This window comes from Sminthopsis crassicaudata, chromosome 1 (genome assembly GCF_048593235.1).
Source record: "Sminthopsis crassicaudata isolate SCR6 chromosome 1, ASM4859323v1, whole genome shotgun sequence".
Taxonomy (NCBI): Eukaryota; Metazoa; Chordata; class Mammalia; order Dasyuromorphia; family Dasyuridae; genus Sminthopsis; species Sminthopsis crassicaudata.
In genome coordinates this window covers 433659595-433685000 of record NC_133617.1, presented here as the reverse complement: position 1 = coordinate 433685000, position 25406 = coordinate 433659595, and the positions used below count along the sequence as shown (strand labels likewise).

Sequence of the window (25406 nt, the reverse complement as noted above, 5' to 3'; positions counted from 1 at the left end):
AAAATGTTTGTGGCAGCTCTTTTTGTTGTAGCTAGAAACTGGAAGATGAATGGATGTCCATCAGTTGGAGAATGGTTGGGTAAATTATGGTATATGAAGGTTATAGAATATTATTGCTCTGTAAGAAATGACCAGCAGGAGGAATACAGAGAGGCTTGGAGAGACTTACATCAACTGATGCTGAGTGAAATGAGCAGAACCAGAAGATCACTGTACACTTCAACAACAATACTGTATGAGGATGTATTCTGATGGAAGTGGAAATCTTCAACATAAAGAAGAGCCAACTCACTTCCAGTTGATCAATGATGGACAGAGGTAGCTACACCCAGAGAAGAAACACTGGGAAGTGAATGTAAATTGTTAGCACTAATATCTGTCTGCCCAGGTTACATGTACCTTCGGAATCTAATGCTTATTGTGCAACAAGAAAATGGTATTTACACACATGTATTGTATCTAGGTTATATTGTAACACATGTAAAATGTATGGGATTGCCTGTCATCGGGGGAGGGAGTAGAGGGAGGGGGGGATAATTTGGAAAAATGAATACAAGGGATAATGTTATAAAAAATATATATAATAAATTAAAAAAAAAAGAATGTTAGAGATTTTAACTAAACCAATAAAATATTTGTGAGCAATGGTGAGATATAGATAGTTGAAATGAAATTGATATGGTCGTAATATTTAAAGTGATTGAGGAATTGAGAAGCTAAGTAAGGATGAGGGATTATCATTTTAGATGTTGAAATAACTAAAGGCAGGAGTTGGGAAGAAGAAAAAGACAACATGCTGTGTTCTAAACTCCTTGGAAAAGGAGAAGATGTGATCTGGAGGCCAGTATACACTAGCCACCATAATTCAAATAGTGCAGAAAATGTTGATACTGTAAACGTCAAAGAAAATAAGGTTACTAAATGATAACAACAAATGAGTACCTGGAAGTGGCATTCAAAAACCAGCAATATTCCAATCTCCCTCTAGACCAGTAGGCTATAAAGTGATAATACATCTAGTGCTGAAGGGTCTGACCAAGGATGCAATGTCTCCTGGGGAAACCAGGTCTTAGTGAAGTAGATGGATGGAACCTAAGGGAAAGAGTTCCAGAATGAAGAGAAGTTTATTTGCTTTGGAAAATGGAAATTTGAGAGGACATACAAGAAGGGATAAGGAAAGTTTAAATGGGATATGAGTGGCATATGGTAGAGAAAGATAGAAGTTAAGATGATAGAAGATGGCTGAGTGGGGCAGAATACTGGGGGGAGGGTTTCATAGTAGAGATAGTTTTCCTTCTAGGTAATTGGTGATTGATTAATACAGGGTCAGGGAGAAAAATTGGTGGTGGGAGTTTGTTAGTTGAATAGCTGATGGACCAAGTTGCTTGCAGTTTCAAAAAGGTTGTGGTTACCAAGCAAGGGCCATATTCCCAGGTCTTGTCCTCTACCCACTCTGTCTTTCTAATTTTAATGAACATTAGTGTGAACAGACTAATATTGTCATTGGCTCTGTCAATGCTATGCCTTGAATGTCTTCTCCCACGTCATCTCTTGAATTCCTACTCATTTTTAAAGTTCAGTTCAAATGCAATCTTTTCATAAAGACTTCTCATCACTTCTTTCAGTAACCTCCCCCCTCAGCCATAATATAACACTTTATTTTACATCTTTCTAATAATGCACTTATCAAGAAATATTACATATAAATTATCTGAGTTTGTCTTTTGACATACTAAACGTTAAGGTCCATGAAAGCTAGGGCCATGTTTGATCTATACTGTCTATTCCAGTGCCTGGCACAGTCCTCTCTATACAGTAAATGCTTAATTATCTCTTTAATATACAATTAATAATAATAATAATGGCAATAGTAATTTAATAACAATGATATTGAATATCTTAAGAATTGAAGTTTCTATATGAAATGAAATTTATAATTTATTATTTTGCAGAATTGAAAAGAGAACTGGTATTAGAAAGCAATCCTAAATGGGAAGCCCTAACTGAAGTATTAAAAGAAATTGAAATAGAAAATAACAACAGTGAAGCTCTTGGTGGTCCAGGTAAGAGTGAGCTAAACAGTATATTAAGCAGTAACAATAAATTAAGCAGTTAAGTATTCCATTTTAGGAAACTGCTTAGAAGTGACTCCCAATTATTATTCTGAAAAATAAGTTAATAAATTCCAAATGTAGGAATGAACAGCCTGCCTAGTATCAATTTATTTGCTGCTTTCATAACTTAATTATTTCTGTTTCCACCTGATATTTTGCCTGAAAGAAGGGCTTTTATTTTTTAGAGGTTTCAGGACTTTTAACTTGCTTTAAAAAGATCTAGTCCATTTTTCAGAAGAAAAATCAAGAAAGAATCAAACTTTATTTAAATGACTGCTATCTTTAGATTCTTGATTTAAGCTTCTGTTTGATTAATAGGACTTGCTTCAGAAACTGTTAGTTGCCTGACTAGGAAGGTGGTCATAGTCTTTTTTAAGTTCACATTTACCAAATTCCTCTCGCAAATAATTCACATTACTGGATTTAAAAGAGAATTCTTGGCAAAAGAAATAAAGTAGAAATGTGATACATGTAAGTGTAATATATGAGTATGATAATGTAGTTTCTTACAAGATCCTTTTGTCTTTAAGTGTATTTAGTCTAGTGTGTTAAGTTTCTCAATTCTGAAATATTTTTGGTATGGTTTCTTTAAAGAAAATAATGAAACCACAACTTTTTTTCCTTCTTTGTACCTCTTTAGATTTGTAATTTCTGTAGATCAAAATAGACAATTTTAAATTCCTAAAGTCTCTGAACAGTGAGATACTGCTTCAAATATTAATTGTTATGATTTAAAACCCAGCATACTAAAGAAAGACAATTTTCCCTAGAAGGCCTTTTGGTTTTCTTCCCAGATCCCAACTTCATATCCTAGTTTATTACACAGAACAGGCATAGAAAAAGATTAATTTTTGTCAGGTTTGCTTTAGCTTAACTAGCAACAAGTCTCATCTGTGAACAGTTTCTATCCTAATATTTATTTGTTTTCTTAAATATGTTTGGGTTATGTGAGACAATTCCAGTGGATCATTAGTTTATTCAAATGAATAAAGCACCCGACTGAGGATCAAATACCCACTTCTTCCATAATTTATCCACTAAATCTTTAACTAAATCTGTTGGTATGACTGTCATTTAATGATCATGTCTCACTGGGCTTTTCCATCTGCCCAACAACTGTATTATCCAGATTCTTGGGCCTTGACATTTGTGCTACCACCAAGAACCAATGGACCTTTACATCTTTTTTGAAGGCAAGCTGTCTTTAATGCATTGTTTTATAGTTAGAATGTGAACTCTTTGAGAGCCATGACTGTTTTAGGTTTCTCTTAGTATGCCCAAAGCACAGTGTTTGGCATCTAATAAACATTTTCATTCATTCATTTTTTTTCTCCAGAAAATAAAAATATGTGTGTCATTTTAATGTAAAAATAAAAATTTAAAAGAAATTTTTAAGTTCATAGATTTAAAAAAGTACAAATTAATAACTATCATTTTATCCAATATTATTTTATAGCATGAGCTTTTAAATGTGTTTTAATATATATTTTTCCTTTTGTTGTTCACTGATTAAAATACTCTTGTCTATTATAGGAAGCAGGAGTTTTTCTTTTAAAAATTACTAATAAAGAAAAATATTTTTATATCATATTTGTAATTAGTATTTTTTCAAAAAACACTAAAAATATCCAACTTAGACAATTTTAGTCAAAGATTTAGTCAAAAAATTTAAGATAGAAGAATTTGACAAACTGTTGAAAACAATTAAATTTTTTAAATTATGCATCTTTATTCAAGAGGCATGATATAAACTTTCTTATTTTGAAAGTAAGATATGAACACATTTTTAAAAATTTTTTCTTGGCTTCAGGAAAAGTACTTATTTGTGCAAGTGATGATCGAACATGTGCACAGCTTAGAGAATATCTCACTATTGGAGCAAAGACTTTTTTATTGAAGCTATATACAAAAACCTTTGGAAAGGATAACAAAGCTGGAGAAGTAAAAATGAAATTCAGTAAAGAAGACAATTCTAAAGGAAACCTGAAATCTAGCAAAGAATCCAAAGTTTCAAAAGCCAAGGTCAGGACTTCCAAAAAACAAAGATCTACAAAGAAGCAAGAATTGACTTTAACTCAGATGGTAACAAAGATTGAGGATGAAGCTGAGGAACTCGATTATAAAGAAATAAACAACAGCCAAGAAAACTGCCTCAAGGAAACTGGACCTGAAGTGTTTGGTGTGAAATTGTCATCTGATGCTGCATATGGCATCCTGAAAGAACCCCTCACTGTCATCCATCCACTTCTGGGTTGTGGTGACCCCTATGCTCTGACCAGGATATTACATGAAGTGGAGCCAAGATATGTTGTCTTATATGATGCAGAACTAACATTTGTTCGTCAACTTGAAATTTATAGGGCAAGTAGGCCTGGAAAGCCTATGAGGCAAGTATATTAAATTATTATGAGTAGAATTCCGAATTATTGGTTTTTTAATTAGTTTTACTCTTCTTTGGTATTAACTAAAATCATTACAAGTTCTTTTTCCTTCTTTAAATTATTGTTATGCATTATAAGTTACTGTATTTAAAAGGCATTTTAAAATTTCTTTAACTGCATAATCACGAATTTATAAAGTTTTTATAAGAATGATTTAAAAATTTTATACTGGGCTGAATAATATCCACAGGTAGGAAGAGTTAACTAATCCAGTTCTCTCAAAAGTAAAAATGAGTAAACAGACACTTAGTGATAGAAATGGCTTGCCTGGAGTTATAATTCTAAATAGTAGAACCTGAAATTAAAAACCAGGTTTTCTGACTCCAGTTCCAATGCCCTTTCTAGGCCTCATCCTAGCAAATTACTTCTCATTTTTTCTGTTCTTCTACTATCATATTGTATTTGTGTTGATTTGATATTTAAGATATAGAATCATATGAGTAAGTAAAATTATATAGCTTAGATTCAGCCTCAAATTTGAGGATAATTTCAGTATTTTTAAATGTCCTTATTTTATTTTATTTTATTTTATTTTTTGGCAAGGCATTTGAAGTTAAGTGACTTGTCCAAGGTCACAAAGCTAGTACATGTTAAGTGAGCCTCAGGACTGATCCTCTATTCCCTGCACCATCTAGCTGCTCCCCAAAAAGACTTGAGAAAAGGAAGAAGGAAGGCATCATACTTGTCTTCTAATTCTTAATTGTCACATGTGAGATTATATTTATTCTGTCATTCCAGATAGCAGAATTTAGACCAGTGAGTCAAAGCTATAGGGAAAGAGATTTTTTCTTAATATAAAAAACTCCCTATTAATTGATCTGTCAAAAATGGAGTAAATTGCTCATGATGTGTTTTTCCCATAACTGGAGGCATATCCAAGCAGAGGCTAGAGAAGTCAGTTGTAAGAGGCATTTTAGAAGGGGCTTGTGTATTTGGTAAGGACTTTATGTATTTGGTAAAGACTAGATTGCCTCTGAGGTATTTTCAACTCCTCAGATTCTATGAGCCTATAAGTATAATATCTTAGATGTCTAACTTTGACAAAAATAAACAGCAAAATGATTATCTTGAACTCAGTCTGAACCAATAGACAGAGCCAAGGGAAAACTTTCTTGCAGCCTTTCAGATAAACACATGCTGGCATGCTAGACTAGTAGAAATGAATCAAAAGTAATACAGGATTAGAAGTTTGTATAGAGAATGAGATGAACAAAAGTAATCAGGGAATGATTAAATGTTTCATTCTTAGTTCTCATTGTGCTTAGTGATAGTATATATACTCCAAAGATTTCTGTTGCAGTTAGTTAGTAACATTCTAGAAAAAAAGCTTTACAAGGAAAGAGAAAAGTTGTAGAATTTTTTTTTTTTTAAGATAGGAATAAAAGAGGAAAACATTAAAAGGATGGGAAAAAGTAGGGCAAAGATGTAGTTGATTCCATCTCCCAGCAATTGCAGCTATAAACAAAGTAGAAAAGAGGTAGATTGTCTATAACCACATTACAAGGGAAGATTTGGGATGGAGGAGGGGAAAAGTGATTGAAAAGTGATCTTGTCTATTATAGGAACCTAAAAAGAAAAGAGTATCATAGTTAAACATTTCAAAAGAGGCAATGTAAATAGCAGACTTTTCTCTTCTACCACCCCAAAAAGAAGAGGTATATATATATATATATATATATATATATATATATATATATATATATAATTTTGAGAAAAATCAATGTGTTATGTCAGTGTGTTTATATAAAATGTGTGATGTCTCTGTTAAGACATTTATCAATGCAAAAGACCTGAGACATCACTTGGAGAGATAAAAATAAAGATCGTATAGATTTCACTTATTGTTTATTTTCCACTAAGGTGATCTTTTATAAATTGGTTTCTATAACTAAACAATCTAATGTTTAAAACGGTTTTTTTGGCAGGATTGCAAAAGTGAAAAAAGAATATAATCTCTGAGTTGTTGGGAGTAGTTTTGGACTCCTTTTTATTTATGAGGAAATGATCATTCATTTTCTCTAGTTGTATTTCATTGTTTACCCAAACTTGATTGCTTCTTTTGACAAAGGAAAAAAAAAGTTGGGTAATAAAACCTTTAATAGGTAGAGTTTGGCAGCTTAATTTTAGTAAGAGTGTGATTAATGGAATCTTTTATGCTTAGTCAAATATTTATCAGTTGAGTCCTTTGAGTTGCTAAATTCAAGAGTTATACTATTCCCTTTTGGGATTTAGGACTGTGTTTTTCTGGCCTAATAAAATCTTCTGTCTTGACTTGCAGGGTTTATTTTCTTATCTATGGAGGTTCAACTGAAGAACAGCGCTATCTTACTGCTTTACGGAAAGAAAAAGAAGCTTTTGAGAAACTCATTAGGTAATACATAGAGCATTAGTGTGTAGTTAGCAAAAGAAGAAATACCTTAAGTGATCCAGGGTAGAATCCATAAGGAAAATCTATAATGTACATATAAGAAGTATGAAGAAACTGCTGATTAAATTGTTAGGTTTTGCTCTTGTTTTGTTTTTTAAGTTTTCCTAGATAATGAAAAAAGTGAGAGGGAAAGAAAATTAATAAGGAAAGGTTCTATTGAGAGTATAAATCTGAACTTTTTTTTCTTAGTGATAGCTGACATACCTGTTTCTTTCTTTCTCCCCTCCCAAGTTTTTCCCAGAATTCAGAAGGTAAATAGCCTGAACTGAAAAAGGCAAGTCTGAGAATATTGGGTTTGACTGAAGTAGTTTCAAGTTTCCAACTTTTCAAAATACTCCTGCCTTGCCAACTTAAGCACTTAAAACCTGCAGCAACATAGAGTTGCCAGATGCAGAAAATAGATAATTTTCAGTGGTACACCTTTTACCTGCCACCAAGATCCTAGGCAGAAGTGAAAAGTAAACAGCTCTCTCTAACCTCCACCCTTGCCTTACTAGTGTCCACTACATGTATCATCCTCTCCTTCCTCCAAAACCAAGCTCTTCCTAAAACTCATTTTTGTTTTATATCCATACATTTCCACAATGTATTCCCTTCATAATTATAAAGTACTCTAGCCTCATCTGCCTCTTAGGATCCTCATGTTACATAAACTGTAAGAGTTATTCAGGCTCTTATTTTCATTGATAAATCAGATCCAGAGCATGGCCACATCTTCCTTCAGAAGTCGGTATAAATGAGGGGTAGAGAAGTTGTTTGTTTGGTACTATAGATCACAAGCCCCATCAATGTGCTTTCCACTGTGATCATAATTGATATCCATTAGTTATCCAGATTTAAATAGCTTTTAGAAAAGCATATTTACTAAGGGTATACAGTAAGAATAGTTGATATAAAACACCCCCCCCCCCAAAAAAAGAAAGCCTTTTTTTCTTTCCCACAAATGCTTACAGAGTTCAGAAGAAAATTGGCTCAATTTAAAAACTATATATACATACATACATACATATATATATATATATATATATATATATATATATATATATATATATATATATGTAATTTAAAAACTATATAATCACGTTTTTTGAAATCCCATAGAGGGGAATCTTTAATATGCTTCCCTTGGAAAGACTATGAATCCATATTCGGTCTGTCTTTGACCACTAAGGTAGCCATTGCCCTTGGAAATGCTGCTTAGATGCCAATAAGAATATGATAACTTCTTTGGACTCCCAAAGTTCAAAAGGTCTTTATATGGCCAATGCAAAAAGGAGCTAAAGTCAAGGTACTCTACTTTTCAACCTCCTTTCCCTTGCCTACTCAACTCTTGGTTCTCTATTTTCTTTGCCACCAAATCCTTACTCAACTCTTGATCTTTCCTGGGCTTGAACTGCCTTATTATGATCCCTGGGATTATCCCCAATCAATTTGGATATTCTTCCTATGCAGTTGTCTTCCAGTTCATTTAGTGGCTTGTCAGAGACATTTAAATTGACCAAGACTTTTTCACACTTAATTGGAATGCCTTTGATCACCTAATCAAGATACTATCCTACCCAGTTAAGGTACAAGGATGCCATCATTTTATAATAATTTTATACTATAGGGTGTGTGTGTGTGTGTGTGTATTAGATATAATTTGTATACTGTGTATGTGTGTGTGTAGCAATTCACTTCACGTCTACCTTCCTTCATTCCCTTAGCTCTTTATCTTCCTTGGAGGCTTCACTACCTTTTTTTCCCACCATTGTTATTACTCTCCTTGTCATATTATCTTGATTCTATTTATTTTTGCCTACATTTGTCTTCCCACTAAAATATAAGTTCTTTGAGTGTAGGGATCCTTTTGTTTTTTTTCTTTGCATACATAGCACCCAGAATAACACCTTATTCTTAGTAGGTGCTTAAGAAATGTTTATTGAATTGAAATTCTTATTCTCTATACAAAGACCAAACTAATATTTTATGTTCTAAAAAATGATCAAATTTAATACTTGTGCTCAAAAAAATTAACCATTCCCTTTCCAGTCCCCCAACAACCCAGTTAGTTTAGCAGGTAGTAAAAATATATTGAATTATTTATTACTTTGAAGCATATTGAAGTCATTCAGTAGCATTGTATTACTAACTTTATAGCTAGATAGTACCTACCTCATCACATTTCCTTACATTCACAAATGACTTTGTATCCATAGGGATTAGTGATAGAATATGGATAACAAATATTTGAATCTAATGACAGATCTGGGAACATAAAGAATCTTCTATCTATAACTTAGTTTATACATATATATATATATAAAACTAGTTACCTGATATGATAAATGATAAATCTTAATCTCTTGTGCAGCTAATTTTTTAATTTTAGCAAATAAATCCAAGTGTAAAATCATCTCTATTGTTGAAGTTTCCTCATAATATTTTTCCTCAGTTACATTTTAGAACTTTGAGAAGTTTTCTTTAAAAGGCAAGATTTGTTTTTTTTATTTTGGGATTTAGTTTGGGAATTAGTTATATTAAATTTCTATTAGAGACAGACTTAAAATATGATCTTTACCACAACATGCATATGCCAGACTCTAAGGAATGCAAATACTACTATTTAAAATATTTTAATATATAATAATATAAAACAGTTGGGCTAGCAGTGGAAGAACTGTTTGTAGTCATTGAATCACTTATAAAAGAAAGGAAAAATTATAATTCTACTAATAGAATTCTACCTATGAGAAAATAGTAGTAAACAGTAGTTTCAATTTACATTGTTGATAAAGTAGTATTATTCATATTTTACTAATTGGAAAGTGAGACACTGGTATCATAAATATTCCATGACACAATAAATTACTGGTAGAGCTTGGTTCAAAAACCATGTTTTTTCAGAGTCCTAAGTTATTCTATCATTATTGCTTCTCTAGACTTTCCAAGTATTATTGAAGGTTTTTAAAGTAAATATAATAAAACCTCACTAATTATGAATGAAAATCAAAACTGAATGATAGAATACTTCTAAGTTAGTGAAATTTTATGAGTTTGTGCAGTCAGCTGTACTAATTTAACAAAGTGTTGAAAGTAGAGATCCCTTATTTTTTTAAAAAAATTATATGTAGTTATAATTTGAGTTAAATCAAGATAATGATTAATTTAGAAAATAAGCTTCAAAAAATACTTAAGTTGTTGCAAAGAATTGTCATTTTTATATGAGTTTTACTGTACTTAATATAACAATTTTCATTTTTTGAAGGCCTATATTTTGCATTTTAAAGTGCTGTTATATTTATTTTTATAGGTTAGTTTTTCAGACCATTAGTATTTGTTTAACTTAGTAAAACTAGTTGAAACAATTGTAAAATCATTTGGAGGCAAATTTTCAGTGTAACAAGTATTAATCGTGGATAGTAGTATCAAAAATTAAGTACATATGGTTGCTATATTGTATTAAAAAGATAGCAATCCTCAAAACAATATTCAATATTTTACAATAATTTATATTTCTTTTAATTAAGCAAGAATATATATATTTATATTTGACTATTTTAGTTAAAAATATTAACTTTTTGGAAAAAAATTACATATAATCCATTTCTTCTAGGTTGACATTTAAAGCTTAAATTTTTAACTACATAGCAAATTCAGCCTTTACTTTGCCCTTCCCTTTTGTGGAAAAAAATCCTTGGATTTTTTGATTCTCAGTTTGATGTAAATTAGCACAAAAGAAGACTTTTAAAAACATCAGTACCAGTCTGTGTCCAAGAGAACACATAATAAAATGCATGTAGCAGAGAAACAAGGAGCTCCTAGTTCAGAATATTGTATCTTTTTGCATGTACATTGTTAAAGAGTTACCATGTCAGTTGTTTTTGCTTTAATTGCTTTTTCTTGTTACAGAGGGTTTCATCTGGAAGGGGGAGTATTTCTACCTCAGAAATCATTACAAAAACAACAATTTTTTTAAAAATAGTTTTATAGAACCTAGACCTAGAGCTGAAACACTCTCTAAAATCCAAATAGTCCATACTTTGGCATTTACAAAATTCTGAACCGTAGTACAACTAAGTGAGATAATTAAGCAAGACAGGTGTATTAACCTCATTAATGGGGAAGATTAAGTTGTGGAAGTTAAATGGTTAATGCTTATTAATTAGTATTGACTGGCAAGTAGCTTTCTACTTTCTACAATGTTTCATCTCAGCAGCAGAAGAAGCTCCTATTGTTGATTCAAATCAATTGATAAAACATTTATTAAAAACTTAATATGTACTAGTCACTATATCCATAATACAGGGCCTCCCCTGATAATACAAACACAAAAATAAAATTACCTCTGCCCACAAAGAACTTACATTCTCCTGGAGAAAAGTAATATAGAATCATTTCAAAGAAGTAGAGGTAGGCACCAAAAATCGGGACATCAAAAAGAAAGTATTTTAGAAGGTAGCACTAAATTTCAAGAGCTCTGAAAGGAAGTTAGGGGTTCTAAAAAGCAGAGAGGAGGAGGAAGAATTTTCCTGGAAGATAAAGACAGAGGCTGTAGATGAAGGATCATATATGGTGAAAATCAAATTTGCAAGTTTGGCTGGAACTTGAGTACATAACAGAGAAAGTAATATGTAGCCAAGCTAGAAAAGTGGACTAGCTCAGGACTTCTTAAATTTTTTCTACTCGTACCCTCTTTTTGCTCAAGAAAGTTTTACCTGACCCTGATTATACAGGCATATGAAATAGGTATACAAATCAAACACTTACTGATAATAAGTCATAATTTCATGACCCCCACATTCAGTTATGAGACCCCACATGGAGTTGTGAACCACAGTTTTAAAAACTTTGAAATAGAGCCACATTGTGAATGGCTAAAACAGAGTTTATATTTATGCTAAATGTTATATTATCACTGCATTGCATTAATATTAACAACTTTCCATCTGTATAACACTTTGCAGATTACAAAGTGCCTCCACTTACATTATTTCATTTGATCATCACCATAGTTCAGTAGTTAGTAGTTTCTTTATTTTCAAATGAGGAAAGTAATGGTTAGATATTAAGTGACTTGTTCAGTGACCCCCTGCTAATAAGTGATAGAGCCAAGACTCTGATATAATCTTTCTTATTCGGAGTACTGTATAATTTCTTAACTATAGTGACCTATACTAGAGAATGTAGAATCGTTTTCTTTAATATCTTATGGGCATGTTTCTTAGTTGTTTACCTCAAATTATGTTGTAGTTATTAAGTATTATAGACCTAATGAAATATGAGTTCCATGAAAGTAGGTACTTTTTAAAAAATCTTATATACGATTAGCACAATGTCATGCATTTAGGGGATACTAAAGGCCTATTTAAATTTTGAATTGAGAAAATATAAGCTGTAGTGGCCTAAAGGGTTAAACATGTGCTTATATTTTACCCTTGAAATTGTTTTTAAGTGTAATAATTCTCTATAATTGTTCTCATGGTTTGTCTTTCTCCCTAAAAATTTAATGCATTTTTAAAATTCCAGTTAAGAGATCTAGCTTCTCAAAGTTTTATTGTTTCTCGTTTTACAAAAAAATCATTTTCAAAAAAAAATTTGTTTTAAGTCTAATATGTGTTTAATTTAAAAAAAAAAAAAAAAACATTGCTTTTTATCTGTTTCTTTTGTAAGTACCATAACAATTGCTTAGGTGTAAATGTTTCTAAATGCTTAGAAATATTTTACTATCATAAACATTCCCTTGTAGTGCTGTGTGTGTGTGTGTAGCTTTTCACTATCCAAATTAATGAAATTTTGAATTGTCAAATCCTTAAAAGAGCCAGTAGTGTAAAAAATATACTCTCTTCTATTGGAGGACCAGAAAGTAATATGCAGTTTTTCCTATTTCTTTTTAGCTATTATTTGTTGTGTATTTTTGGCTTTGATACATCATTTCACCAAAGTTTACATTGTTCAATTAAATTTTTTGCTCTAATTTCTTAATATTTCAGAGAAAAGGCAAGTATGGTTATCCCTGAAGAAAGAGAAGGGAGAGATGAAACAAACTTAGACCTGGCAAGAGAAGCTACATCTGCATATGCTTCTACTGACACTCGCAAAGCAGGTGAGTACTTCTCATCTCCAGATCATTGTTTTGTGCCTTCAGACAAGTTTATTTGTATGCATTTGTCATTTTATAAGTCCTTTATTTGTAAGTTGGCAATTATGTATGTGTGCTCTTTTGACAATCAAGCCCCATTGTGTCTGGCAGCAAAATTAAATTAGATTTACTGATGAAAGGTAGGAAACATCATAGTGCCATGTATCTAATTTAGAAATCTATAATGTATTTTTCTTTTTTTTCCCCCCTTTTTCCGAGGCTGGGATAAAGTGACTTGCCCAGGGTCACACCACTAGGAAGTATTAAGTGTCTGAGACCACATTCGAGCTGCCCCTATAATGTATTTTTCTAAAATGCTAGAAGCTTATTAATAGATTTGGTTAGGGGGCAGCTAGGTGGCGCAGTGGGTAGAGCACCAGCCTTGAATTCAGGAGGACCCGAGTTCAAATGTGGTCTCAGACACTTAACACTTTCTAGCGGTGTAACCCTGGGCAAGTCACTTAACCCCAGCCTCAGGGGGAAAAAAAATAGATTTGGTAAGAACTCCTCCTAAACATTAATCATACTTTAATAAAAGAATCATTTGTCTCAGCTTTTAATCTTTATTTAAGCATATATCTTTCTTTAATGACATCATTCTAAATGCCTGTATTCATTTCATAGGTGGCCAGGAAAAGACTAATTTGCAACAAAGTATAATTGTGGACATGAGAGAATTTCGAAGTGAACTTCCATCTCTGCTTCATCGTCGAGGGATTGACATTGAACCAGTTACTTTAGAAGTAGGAGATTACATCCTAACTCCAGAAATATGTGTGGAGAGAAAAAGCATCAGTGATTTGATTGGATCCTTAAATAACGGCCGTCTCTATAGTCAGTGCATCTCCATGTCTCGATATTATAAGCGACCAGTACTTCTGATTGAGTTTGATCCCAGTAAGCCTTTCTCTCTTACTTCTCGAGGTTCTCTACATCAGGAGATTTCCAGTAATGATATTAGTTCCAAACTTACTCTTCTTACTCTTCATTTCCCAAAACTTCGGATCCTTTGGTGCCCTTCCCCCCATGCAACTGCTGAGTTGTTTGAGGAGTTGAAACAGAACAAGCCACAACCTGATGCAACAACAGCTATGGCTATCACAGCAGATACTGAAACCCTTCCTGATTCAGAAAAATACAATCCTGGACCCCAAGACTTCTTATTAAAAATGCCAGGTGTTAATGCCAAAAACTGTTGTTCCTTAATGAATCATGTAAAAAGCATTGCAGAATTAACAACTTTGTCACAAGATAAACTCTCCAGTATTCTTGGAAATGCTGCAAATGCTAAGCAGCTTTATGATTTCATTCATGCATCCTATACAGAAGTTATAGCTCAGGGAAAAGTTAAAAAATAAAATTTTAGAGGTAGTTTATTTTGATCGCATGGCCACACTCTTTGTTGTCTTTTATCATAATAGCAGTTACAATCTCATTTCTTTAACTCAATCTTTTGTTATTTCCCATTATACTCAGTGAAACAGAAATCTTAAGAATTCCAAAGTTGGAAATCATCTAGTTCAGGCCCTCAATCTACAGAATAAAGATGCTTGGAAAGGAAAGTTACATACCCAGAGTCAAACAACTAGTTAGTAGCCAGAGCTACTCCTCCTGATTTAAGGTCAGTGTTCTTTGAATTACACCATCTTGAGATCCTTCTGATGAATCATGAGAGTTTTTTTTAAGCTACCAACTTTGCTCCCTCTTGCCCTTTTGTTATACTAGCATTGTTAAAAATGAAGTGTGCTGTGGTGTCCATTTAAATTTTTTAACTATTTATGGGTGAAGGAATTTTTTATGAATTAAAATTTGTGCTTCTTAAACTTTGAAGAAATACATATAGTACAGTTTTCCTGTACTAGCTATACAAAATATATGAATTTTTTACGAAAGAGTTCCAAAGGTAAGGAAAACACCTTTCGCTATTCCTAACCAATTTCCTATTCTCAGTGTAAAAGCATTGGAGGATTTATCTCAGCTGATTGAAGAGTAAAACAGATAGGAAAATTATTAGCCTGATGAATTTCTAATTAAGAGAATATATGTAATGTAATATAATTTGACTAATAACTTTTTTATAATGTAAAGTAAATTGCCTTTTTGTAGAAGTTATCAGTATTAATGAATTGTTAGAATTTTGCTTCTTTGAAGATCCCTAAACTCCTGGGATATCAGAGCCCCAAATTCTAGTCTTTAAATGCTTTCCTTTCTCACACCCTCCTACATATATATGTTAAAATTACAATTCCCATAGCACTCTGTAATACCTTTTGAGCTTATTTTATGATCTGTTCACTTCCACATTTTGTGCATTCTGGAACTACACATTCTGATATGAGTTCTGGATTACATACAAATGAGTGGCTAACTAAATTGAGGAGGTTCTATTTTTTTATAGTTGAGTTTTATCCAAAGAAATACTACACAAGAATCAGCAAATAGGAAATAATCATTGTTCTAGGCTTAATACATTTTTTAAAATCAAACTTTTATAGAAAAAAGAATCCAGCTCATGCCTCCTTTGTGAGTAATGTGGTTTAGCATTCTACTGATTACTTAAAAGACTTAAATTCTATTCCTTAAATTGTCTGTAATAGAAACAGTTTTGTAATAATCTGGTTGTTGGCAGTGAATTTTCTGTTACATAGTTCATAGGGACTGTCTTTGGCTTCTACAAAATTAAAAGGCAGTCCATGTGGTAAAATTTGCATTCTTATCTGTGAAAGTCACAGTTTTGTTTTATTTTTGTCACACAACCTGGAATAAAAAAAAAAAAAACAGTGTGCACAACTGAATAAATGTATTTATAAATGTCACTTGTAGATTATTTCAGCAATACTTTTGATTTATTGAAATATGAATGTGCTATAAAAATGTACTTCTAAATTGAATTCAATTATTATCATTAATTACATTGTCATGTAATAAAATTGAGAGATGATTTGGAGAGGTAGGCTAAGGATCATGTAAGATGGCTATTTTAAAATAGACAAAGTTCTAGGCTTGTTTTCTTTAGTGTCAAAAATGTACTTGTTATAAATTTTCCAGATAAAAATGTTAATGTGGGGTATTGGAGTTTTCTTAAGTTATCATTTTACATTCACTTTTATATTTACTTTATTTTTGGAAGAGAGCACAAAATCATCAAATATTCACTGAAATAGAAAAATTCTTTTTTAAAGATGCCAGGCTTCAAACTATTCCTTGTTTATTATATCTAATATAGCTTCATAGAGTTTATGAATACTCTTGTCTCAGCACTCTAATACTATTATTCACTGTTGTAATAATAGTTATTTAAGAGTTAATCACTCTCCCTCATGGATATTTATAGAGATATAAAAATTTTATCCTTATCAATAAATTTTACCATGATAGTTATTATTGACTCATTACCAACAGGTTAGCTAATGCTTTCTTCTGTTAAATAAAAGTGTATGGTTTTCTTGAATTATATTTGGAATCTTGATCATAGAATCATAGAAATGTGTTATGGGCCAAAACTCTGAACTTGAAACAAAGTATTCTTACAAGGTACTAAGTCAGTGGAATTGATAGAGACAATAGTTATCCAATTTAGCATGGTTCAATATGATTGATTTAATCCTACAAGGAAATGTTATGGGTCAGAACTTGAAACAAGGTACTAAGTGGAATTGAGGAGACAATGTTAAATCTAGTTTAGCATTGATTTAATCCTACAACAAATAATGGTTTCCTAGTGATATAATGATTGGTTTATACTCAGTGTGGAGCATATAAGCTAGAAGCCAGGCAGATTCAGAGACAAGCAGACAGAAGGCTGGAGCATAAGCCCTTGGACTTGGACAGATCCATCCTATCTCACATCACCGTGGTGGCAGGTCTCCTCCTTTGCTTCTCCAATGAAAACCAAGACTCCGGAAGGCCTGCAGAAAACTAGCTGGACCCCAAGGGAAGGAGATAGGACTTTGAAAGAGATAATAAAGGATTTGGACTTTAACAACTTGTTGTACTTGTGGTGATTACTGAACTGAAACAAGGCTGCCTCCAGAGACCCCAAGAAAACCTCAACAGAGAACATTACATTTTAGAGAAAATATTGTAGAAATGTATATAATTTTAGGCTTAAATAATGACTATTTTTAAGCTTTTGTTTATTTGAAGACTTATGAGTTTATAATTCATTTTTTCCAGACCTTTTTTTCTTTAAAAAACTAAATTTAATATTTTTCCCTCTATTTCTAAACTCCAACTCTGGAATAAATAAAAATCAAACAAGAAATATTTCCCATTTGTTTGCACAGTTATCTTTTTTCTTACTATAAAGGAAAATATCTAAATTCTGCTTTAGGAATGGATTTAAGTGCTTCTTAATCCTGAGGATTAGGAGATTTAAATACAAACTATATACTGTTAGTCCAGTTCTAGGGAAAGATAGAAGATTAAATCATGGTGTATGAACATAGCTTAATATCTGAGTGTAGAATTTATAAAAGATTATAAGCATGAAAATAAAATATTCCACAATAATTCAGGAAAGCTATAGATTAGGGATCAGATGTGGAAGTAGCTTTTTTTTTTTTTTTTTAATGTGGTTTTGATTCAAAAACTTTAGGAAAATTTGTTTTACATGTATGTAATCTTTTTAACATGAAGAAAGTTCTTTAGAAACGTGACAATTTAGAGAAGAAGGAGCCTTTTCACAAATTTAAGTACCTTGACTGAAATTTAGCTGGACTTAAGTGATCAGTATCACAAGAAGTTGATTTTTATGATTGTATTTAGTTTATATTTACTGCCTGATGCTAAACTTCAGGTATCTCATGTATAATCATCAGAGTAGACTACAGATGAAGAAAACCTATAAAATGCTTTTGTATTTTAATTTAAACAGAAATGATGGGAGGAGTAGCAGAATGTAATTGATTTATATCTATTCTAAACAAAAAAAAATTTGTATTTTGGAATAAAATTTATAGTTTTTATTTTCCTTTGTTAGCATTATGACATATAGCAAAATATAGATCAGGATTTTTTAAAATCTCAAGAAGCCCTTACGGGATATATAAATACATTTTAGACTTTAAAAACACTCAGCTTAAAAAATCCTTGGTAGGGAGTGGGGGTGAGACTGTGCAAGGCACAAAGGAATTGTTCAAAAACTAAATAAAATGTGGTTTTTTTGTTGTTGTTTTCTTTTACTGCTATTTACTTTTACAATTTGGCTTATATAATAAAGCATCGTTTAGATCATGCTTGACACTTTTTCATATGAAGTTTAGAGTGCAAGAATTATCAATTTTATATTGCCATTTGTTATAATCTGTACAGCATTATTAGTTTTTGTTTACTTTTCTGAAGATTAACTTTAAATGTTTAACTTTACCTTTTGCTTTAAAATATACAATAATGTCTTTTTTTAATGAAGTAGAAAACAAATTTGTTTCTGTGTTGAAAATAATAGAATATTTTATTAGGAATGAATGGAAGAAAGAAAAATATTTATGATGTGCCAAATGCTAGGGAATACAAATATAAAAGCAAAGCTAGATCCTGCCTTTTAGGAAGCTTATATAAATAAAATCCTTTCAAAGATTTATGTAAACTGATACAGAATGAAGCAAGTTGAACCAGAAAAACAATGACTACAACAAGGTAAAGTGAAAGAAGGATAGCAAAGCCAAATAATTGTGCACATTTATAGTCATCAAGCTGAATGTTGAAAATTTCACTTCACTCCCATTGGGGGTAGGGGAGTAGGTTGGCACTGAGTATGAGTGTGGAATATTTTATTACATGGTCAGAAATCTGTGTTTTGTTTAGTTTTTACTAAGCTACTTTTTCCCCTTTTTTTATTATAAGTGATAACTCACTATGAAGGGGAATAATACATTAAAAATAAATATAATTTAAAAACAAGAATGATCAATAAAAATAAAAAAATAAAATGTTAAATAAAAATAAATGAACTCTCTCTTAGCAAGCAGTAGTGAAATTGCCCCAAAAGAAATAGAACAAATTCTCTTATTTGTATTTTCATTTGCACTCAGAGAAAGAGGAGGGTGATGGTTGTTAAACTTCAGGAAATCCAGATGTCTGAATGTTTTTGTATTTCCATATACAGCAACACTGCCAACTTAGACTGACATTTTTGATGTTTCATGTTGGCAAAAGCTTCTAAAATTAGAAGTTGTGGATGTGAAAGATGACTGTTAACATTTTTTTAAAGACACTGAAGAATAGTAAGCTGATGCTAAAACTCTTGTCCTATTGCTTAAGTGGTGCTTTATTTCTCCTTTCTATTTACTAAAGTATAGTAGAGCTCCTTATAACCTTTAATCAGTATTCCTTATCGACATATACCTATCGTCTATGAACTATCAGTAAATTGGAGCTTATTCTAAGGGGTAAATTTATGGATGAGCACTCACCTCCAGCTGATCAATGATGGACAGAAATAACTATACCCAGAGAAGGAACACTGGGAATTGAATGTAAAATATTAGCACTACTGTCTTTCTACCCAGGTTACTTGTGCCTTCGGAATCCAATACTTAATGTGCAACAAGAAAATTGGATTTACACACATATATAATATCTAGGTTATACTGTAACACATGTAAAATGTATGAGATTGCCTGTCATCTAGGGGAAGGAGTAGAGGGAGGGAGGAGAAAATCTGGAAAAATGAATACAAGGGATAATGTTATAAAAAAAAAAATTACCCATGCATATATACTGTCAAAAAAATGTATAATTATAAAATTAATTTTAAAAAATTTATGGATGAGCAAATAGACATTTCAGATATTCCACAGGATCCATTTCTGCTTCATAAAAACTTAAATTTAGTAGCACAGATTTCAGTGGGGCAAAAGAGAAACTATAAGAGGCCAAACAAAATCCATGTCATTACAAGCAAACAAAACTCCAGGGGGTTAGTTTAAAAAAAAAAAAAAAATGACGCACTTGAAATATTTTAATGGTGATATATGCTAAGTAAATGCACATGTATGCAGATGTACATATATGTGTCTTTTTTATATATTTACCCATGCATGTCTGTCCCAAGGAGTTCAATCATAGATTGAGCGCGCACGCGTGTGTGTGTGTATGTGTATGTTTATTCATAGCAATATTCTTGTGGTTGCAAAGAACAGGAAACAAAACATACTCATTGGTGGGAATGGCTTAACAAATTGAAATATAAATATAATGGATTCTTTCTCTCTTCCCTTTCCCTCCAAAAAATGAATATGAAGAATGCAGAAAAAAATGAAAAGATTTATATGAAATGATATGTGAAATTAGTAGAACCAAAGAAACAATCTACATAATGACTATAACTACAAATGCAAAAGAACAATACATATTGTGTACTAACAAAACTTTGCCAAAGAAAAAATGAGAAATTGCACATCCCTCTGGAAGAGGATGTTATGGGAAAACTTGGGGGGAGAGTGACTACATGATTGCTATGTATGTTAAACATTACATATAGTGACAGACCTGGTTGATGTGTTACTAAGTTCGGCTGTACTGTTTTTTCCTCTTTTTATTCTGTATCTTAAGAGATGACTCACTAAGTGGAGGTGGGGATGGGGTATGTATCGGTACATATATATATATATGTGTGTGTGTGTGTGTGTGTGTGTGTGTGTATGTATGTATGTATGTATTTAGAAAGAAAGGTATAAAAAAACCAAGACTGATTTTAAAAGCTTTTTAAAATCATAAAGTATCATGTTTTTCTCTTTCCTGCAATTATGAATTCTAGAACCTAAAACAAATTTTAAAATTATTGAATAACAGGAGGATATTTGACTAGATGATTTATGGTCAAAAATCATATGTGATGAAGGAAGAAAAAGGAGAAGAAATAGCAGCACTGACTAAATTGAATCGGCAGATTAGGTCCCCAACGGTAGCCATTATTACTCACAAATTATTCTTCCTTCTCAAAGATGGGCAATGGCATCATGAGGGTGATAACTAAATTATGAGATAAGGGAAAATAAGTTTGTTTCCTCCAAGGTTGCAAACCTAAAGGATTGTAAGAATATTGATATCCTCAACAGAAAGGGAAGGTTGGTAGAGTTGGGTTAATTCATTTTATTTGGCACATAAATTGAATATCCATATAACCAGATTAACATGTTATTGGTGATGTGGGATTAGAATTTAGAAGAGACTAAAACTTAACCTATAGATCTGGGATTCATCTGCACAGGGGATATTTGAGCCCATTAGGGCCAGTAAGATCATCAAGAGAGTGTAGAGAGAGGACAAGCCATAGGGTACACAGAGGGGAGCAATATGAATGATCTAGCAAAAGATAATAAGGAACCATCAAACAATGAGGAGAATGAAAAGAGAAAAATTTTTTTTTAAAAATCAAACACTGGAGGTGAGAGAAGAGCATCATTTATTGTAAAGAAGTTAAAAAAGATGAGGATCGAAAAGAGGCAATGAGAGCATTTACTCTGGCAATTACGTGATCATTGGTAACCTTGGAGAGTTCAGTTGATTGATGAACACATTCTGATACATTATAGAACTGAAAGCTGGAATAGTCTTTCAAAGTCTTCTGTTTTGGTTATAGAGTATTGGCAGCCCCTTTGTGAGGTCTGCTTAAGTGTAAATTGGCCATAGGAATTGGACTAGCCCCCTCTCCTTGGAATTCGGTTCTGGATTTAACTGTTTTACAGGCTTCTCTGCATTCAATTTATAAAGAAAAAAAAAAAAAATGTGCTCAGTAATGTTGTCTTGGAAACTGAAAGTAAATGTTCGGCCGTTTTATACAGCCAGTGCTAAACCTTCATAGAAATTTTTCTTTCTTATTCTGGGTTGTACTGAACTTACAGTAATTGGGGCAGCAGAGTTGCTATGGTGATTTATTATTGTCAAAACAGAACACTTTGCCATAATGTGTCAAAGCATCAGATAAATCTATTTTATGTAGATTTGAACATGACATTAATAATTGTTGAAAACCCTCCATACTTCCATTAGCAAATGAGTGCACAAATTTTAAATTGAGACTGAAAGGGGCATTAGCATAAAGGGCTTTTAATTTTTAGAGTTAAACCTTTGCTGTGCATATAAATAACAAGAGTTGGCTCACAGGATTAGTATTTAAACTAGAGAAGTATTGCAGCTGGGAATGAGTTGATTATTGGAGCAATTATATGGCTAATTGCTCCAGTATGGGCATATCCTAAGAATTATGACTCATGCCTCACTCTGTAACTGCTAGGTCTTGTGAAATGGGCACTTCTTCCTTCCATCCCTCTTGTTAATCTTTTTGAGGGGTTCCACAGTCCACCATGCATGTAACTGGGGGCAGGGCACCCAATGTAAGGAGCTCAGTATCCTTACCAATAGGGGTCCCTATTGAGTTACATAAATTGCCTGCTTAAACTGAGAGTCACTGAACAATGAGAGTAACTACATGTCGATTGGGAGTACATCTGCCTCTGATTCTTGCCTAGCCGAGCATGATACAAGAGAGAAAAATACTGTGTGATTTCCAGCATGACTCACTACAAACAAACTAGGGCGACTTCGGGGCCTCTTATCAGAGAATGTCTATATGCTCTTGGTCTGACAATGAGTCAGTATCAAAGTCACAAGTCTCGTTTTGGTTTATGAGCTTTTTTGTTTTTCTCAAAGCAGAGGTGGATTTCTTTAGGGATAGTTTTGCTTAGTTTGGAATGCCTTGAATAAAGTTTGATTTCCAAATAAATGCTGACTATGATCTCATGGTGAACATCAAGTGAGGATATAAAACAAGCATCTCTCTTCTCCCAAGAAACCCTCCCAAATTGAATAGAAATCGGTCCTTACCAATCATTAAGGCAGTTCTGTTATCAAACCCAACAAACCCTTGTCTTGTTTTTCTGTTCATGTTAATTTATTCAGTATGTTTATGTGTATGTGTATAGCCAAAGAAAATTAGGTTATAAACATACTGTTGTGGTTACATTATTTGAAGGGCCTCAATTTCATATTCTCTGTTATTGTCCCCAAGCCCCTGAGAATTTGTAAATAAGGGGAAAAGGGATTAGGGATAGGAAACTAGGAGATACGGAGTAGATACTGCTTACTATCCTGACTCCTGAATGGGTATAGTAGAAGCAATAATTGCATGTAAAAGATGGTTCAGGGGAAGTGGAAAAGGGAAAGAAGGAAAAAATGGTGTAGATGTGAAAAGTGAGAACATTCGTTGTTTATCAAGCTATTATCCAAAACAATCTAAGTGTATATGTGTGTGCAAATGTTACTACATATTTAATTGTCTTCAAGGCAAGTGAAGTCAACTGCATTTATTGTCAGAGTCCTGTATTAAGTGCTATGGGGAAATACAGAAAACGTAAAAAAGTGATCCACTGTGCTGAAAGAGTTGGAAAAGATTGATTATATTCATGTATAATGGCTTAATATTTACAAAGTATAATGCATTGTTAGCAAAGTTGTGAAATCCAACCATTTTGGAGAGCAATTTGGATCTATGCCCAAAAGGCTATAAAACTGTTTACCCTTTGACTTGTGTCTCTCCTGGGTCTGTATCCCAAAGAGATCAGAAAAGAGGAGAAAAGACCCACATATGCAAAAATGTTTATAGCCGCCCTTTTTGTAATCGCAAGGAACTACAGATTGAGTGGATGCCCTTCAGTTGGAGAATGGCTGAATGAGTTCTAGTATGAATGTAATGGAATGTTACTGTTCTATAAGAAATGGTGAACAGACTGATTTCAGAAAAGCCTGGAAAGATTTACGTAAACTGATGCTGAGTGAAGTGAGCAGAACCAAGACAATATTGTACATAGTAGCAGTAAGACTATGTGATGATCAGCTGTGATGGACTTGGATCTTTTCATCAATTGAGGTGATTCATCCAAATTCCAATAGATGTAATGGAAAATGCCATTCATATTCAAAGAAAAAACTATGAAGACTGAATATGAATCAAAGAATAGTATTTTCACTTAGTTGTTGTTCTCTTGGGTGTTTTTTTTTTTTCCTTGTGGTTTTTTCCCATTTGATCTGATTTTTTTTTTTTTTTTTTGCACAGCATGACAAATACAGAAATATGTTTAAAAGAATTGTATGTGTTTAAGCTATACCATATTGCTTGCTCTCCTGAGGAGGGGGTAGAGAGACCAGGGAGAAAAAGTTGGAACACAAAGTTTTACAAAGGTGAATATTAAAAATTATCTTTTCATTTATTTTGAAAAATAAATTGCCACCAAAAAATTTACAAAGTACCATGACAATAAGTAAATACTTCAGTACTTTAAAAGATATATGCTTTCATGAATGCACAGGATATATATATATATATATATATATATATATATATATATATATATATATATATATATATATACATATATATGGAAACAAATTACAGTCCCTTCATTTCTTAGTAGATATGATTTGTTATGACCAAAAATCTTGCAGGTGATGATTAGTCTTTGAAAACTTAGGTTAATTCTTAGACAACTGATAAAAATGTTTTGCACGGTTTTATAGTCCTTTGGGCATAGTTCCAAATTGCTCTCCAGAATGGTTGAATCATTTCACAATTCCACCAACAATGCACTGTACTTTGTAAATGTTAAGTCTTTAAACATGAATATAATCATTCTCTTCCAACTCCTTTTTTTTCCTTTTTTAAAAGTTTTGTTGAGATTTTTTTCTCAATAGTATTTTATTTTTCCAAGTACCATAAAGAGTTTTCAACATTCATTTTTGTATGTTCCAAATTTTTCCCCTCCTTAACTCCTCCCTTCCCAAGATAGCAACAATCTGACACAAGTATTTTAGAGTGTTTTTTTCACAGTCTATAAATGGCTTTAATTTCTTCATCTGAACATTGATTGTTCATATCCTTTAACCATTTAACAATTAAGGCATGAGTTGTATCCTTATAAATTTATTATCCTTATAAATTTGACTCAGTTCTCTATATATTTTTAAAATAAGGCCTTTATCAGAAATATTGGCTGTAAAAATTGTTTCCCAGCTTTCTGCTTTGCTTCTAATCTTGGCTGCATTGGTTTTGTTTGTGTAAAAACATTTTAATTTAATGTAATCAAAAATTTGCATTCCATAATGTTCTCTAGTTGTTCCTTGGACATAAATTCCTCCCTTCTCCACAGATCTAACAGGTAGACTATCCTTTGTGCTACTAATTTGCTTATGGTATCACCCTTTATGTCTAAATCATGAACCCATTTTGACGTTATCTTGGTATAGCTTGTAAAACCTTGGTCAGTGCCTAATTTCTGTTATGCTATTTTCTAGTTTTCCAAGCA

General features: G+C 32.3%; 1 protein-coding gene across 1 annotated transcript in view; it reads left to right on the top strand.

Moving 5' to 3' along the window:
- Positions 1-17368, top strand: part of ERCC4 (ERCC excision repair 4, endonuclease catalytic subunit) — a 37839-nt gene extending 20471 nt beyond the window's left edge. Inside the window, exons 7-11 of the mRNA XM_074280581.1 lie at positions 1953-2063; positions 3925-4501; positions 6834-6926; positions 12956-13068; positions 13729-17368. Of these exons, the coding sequence (XP_074136682.1) occupies positions 1953-2063; positions 3925-4501; positions 6834-6926; positions 12956-13068; positions 13729-14462 (1628 nt within the window). The 3' untranslated portion in view covers positions 14463-17368. The remainder of the gene's footprint in view (positions 1-1952; positions 2064-3924; positions 4502-6833; positions 6927-12955; positions 13069-13728) is intronic.
- The last annotated feature ends 8038 nt before the right edge of the window (positions 17369-25406 follow it).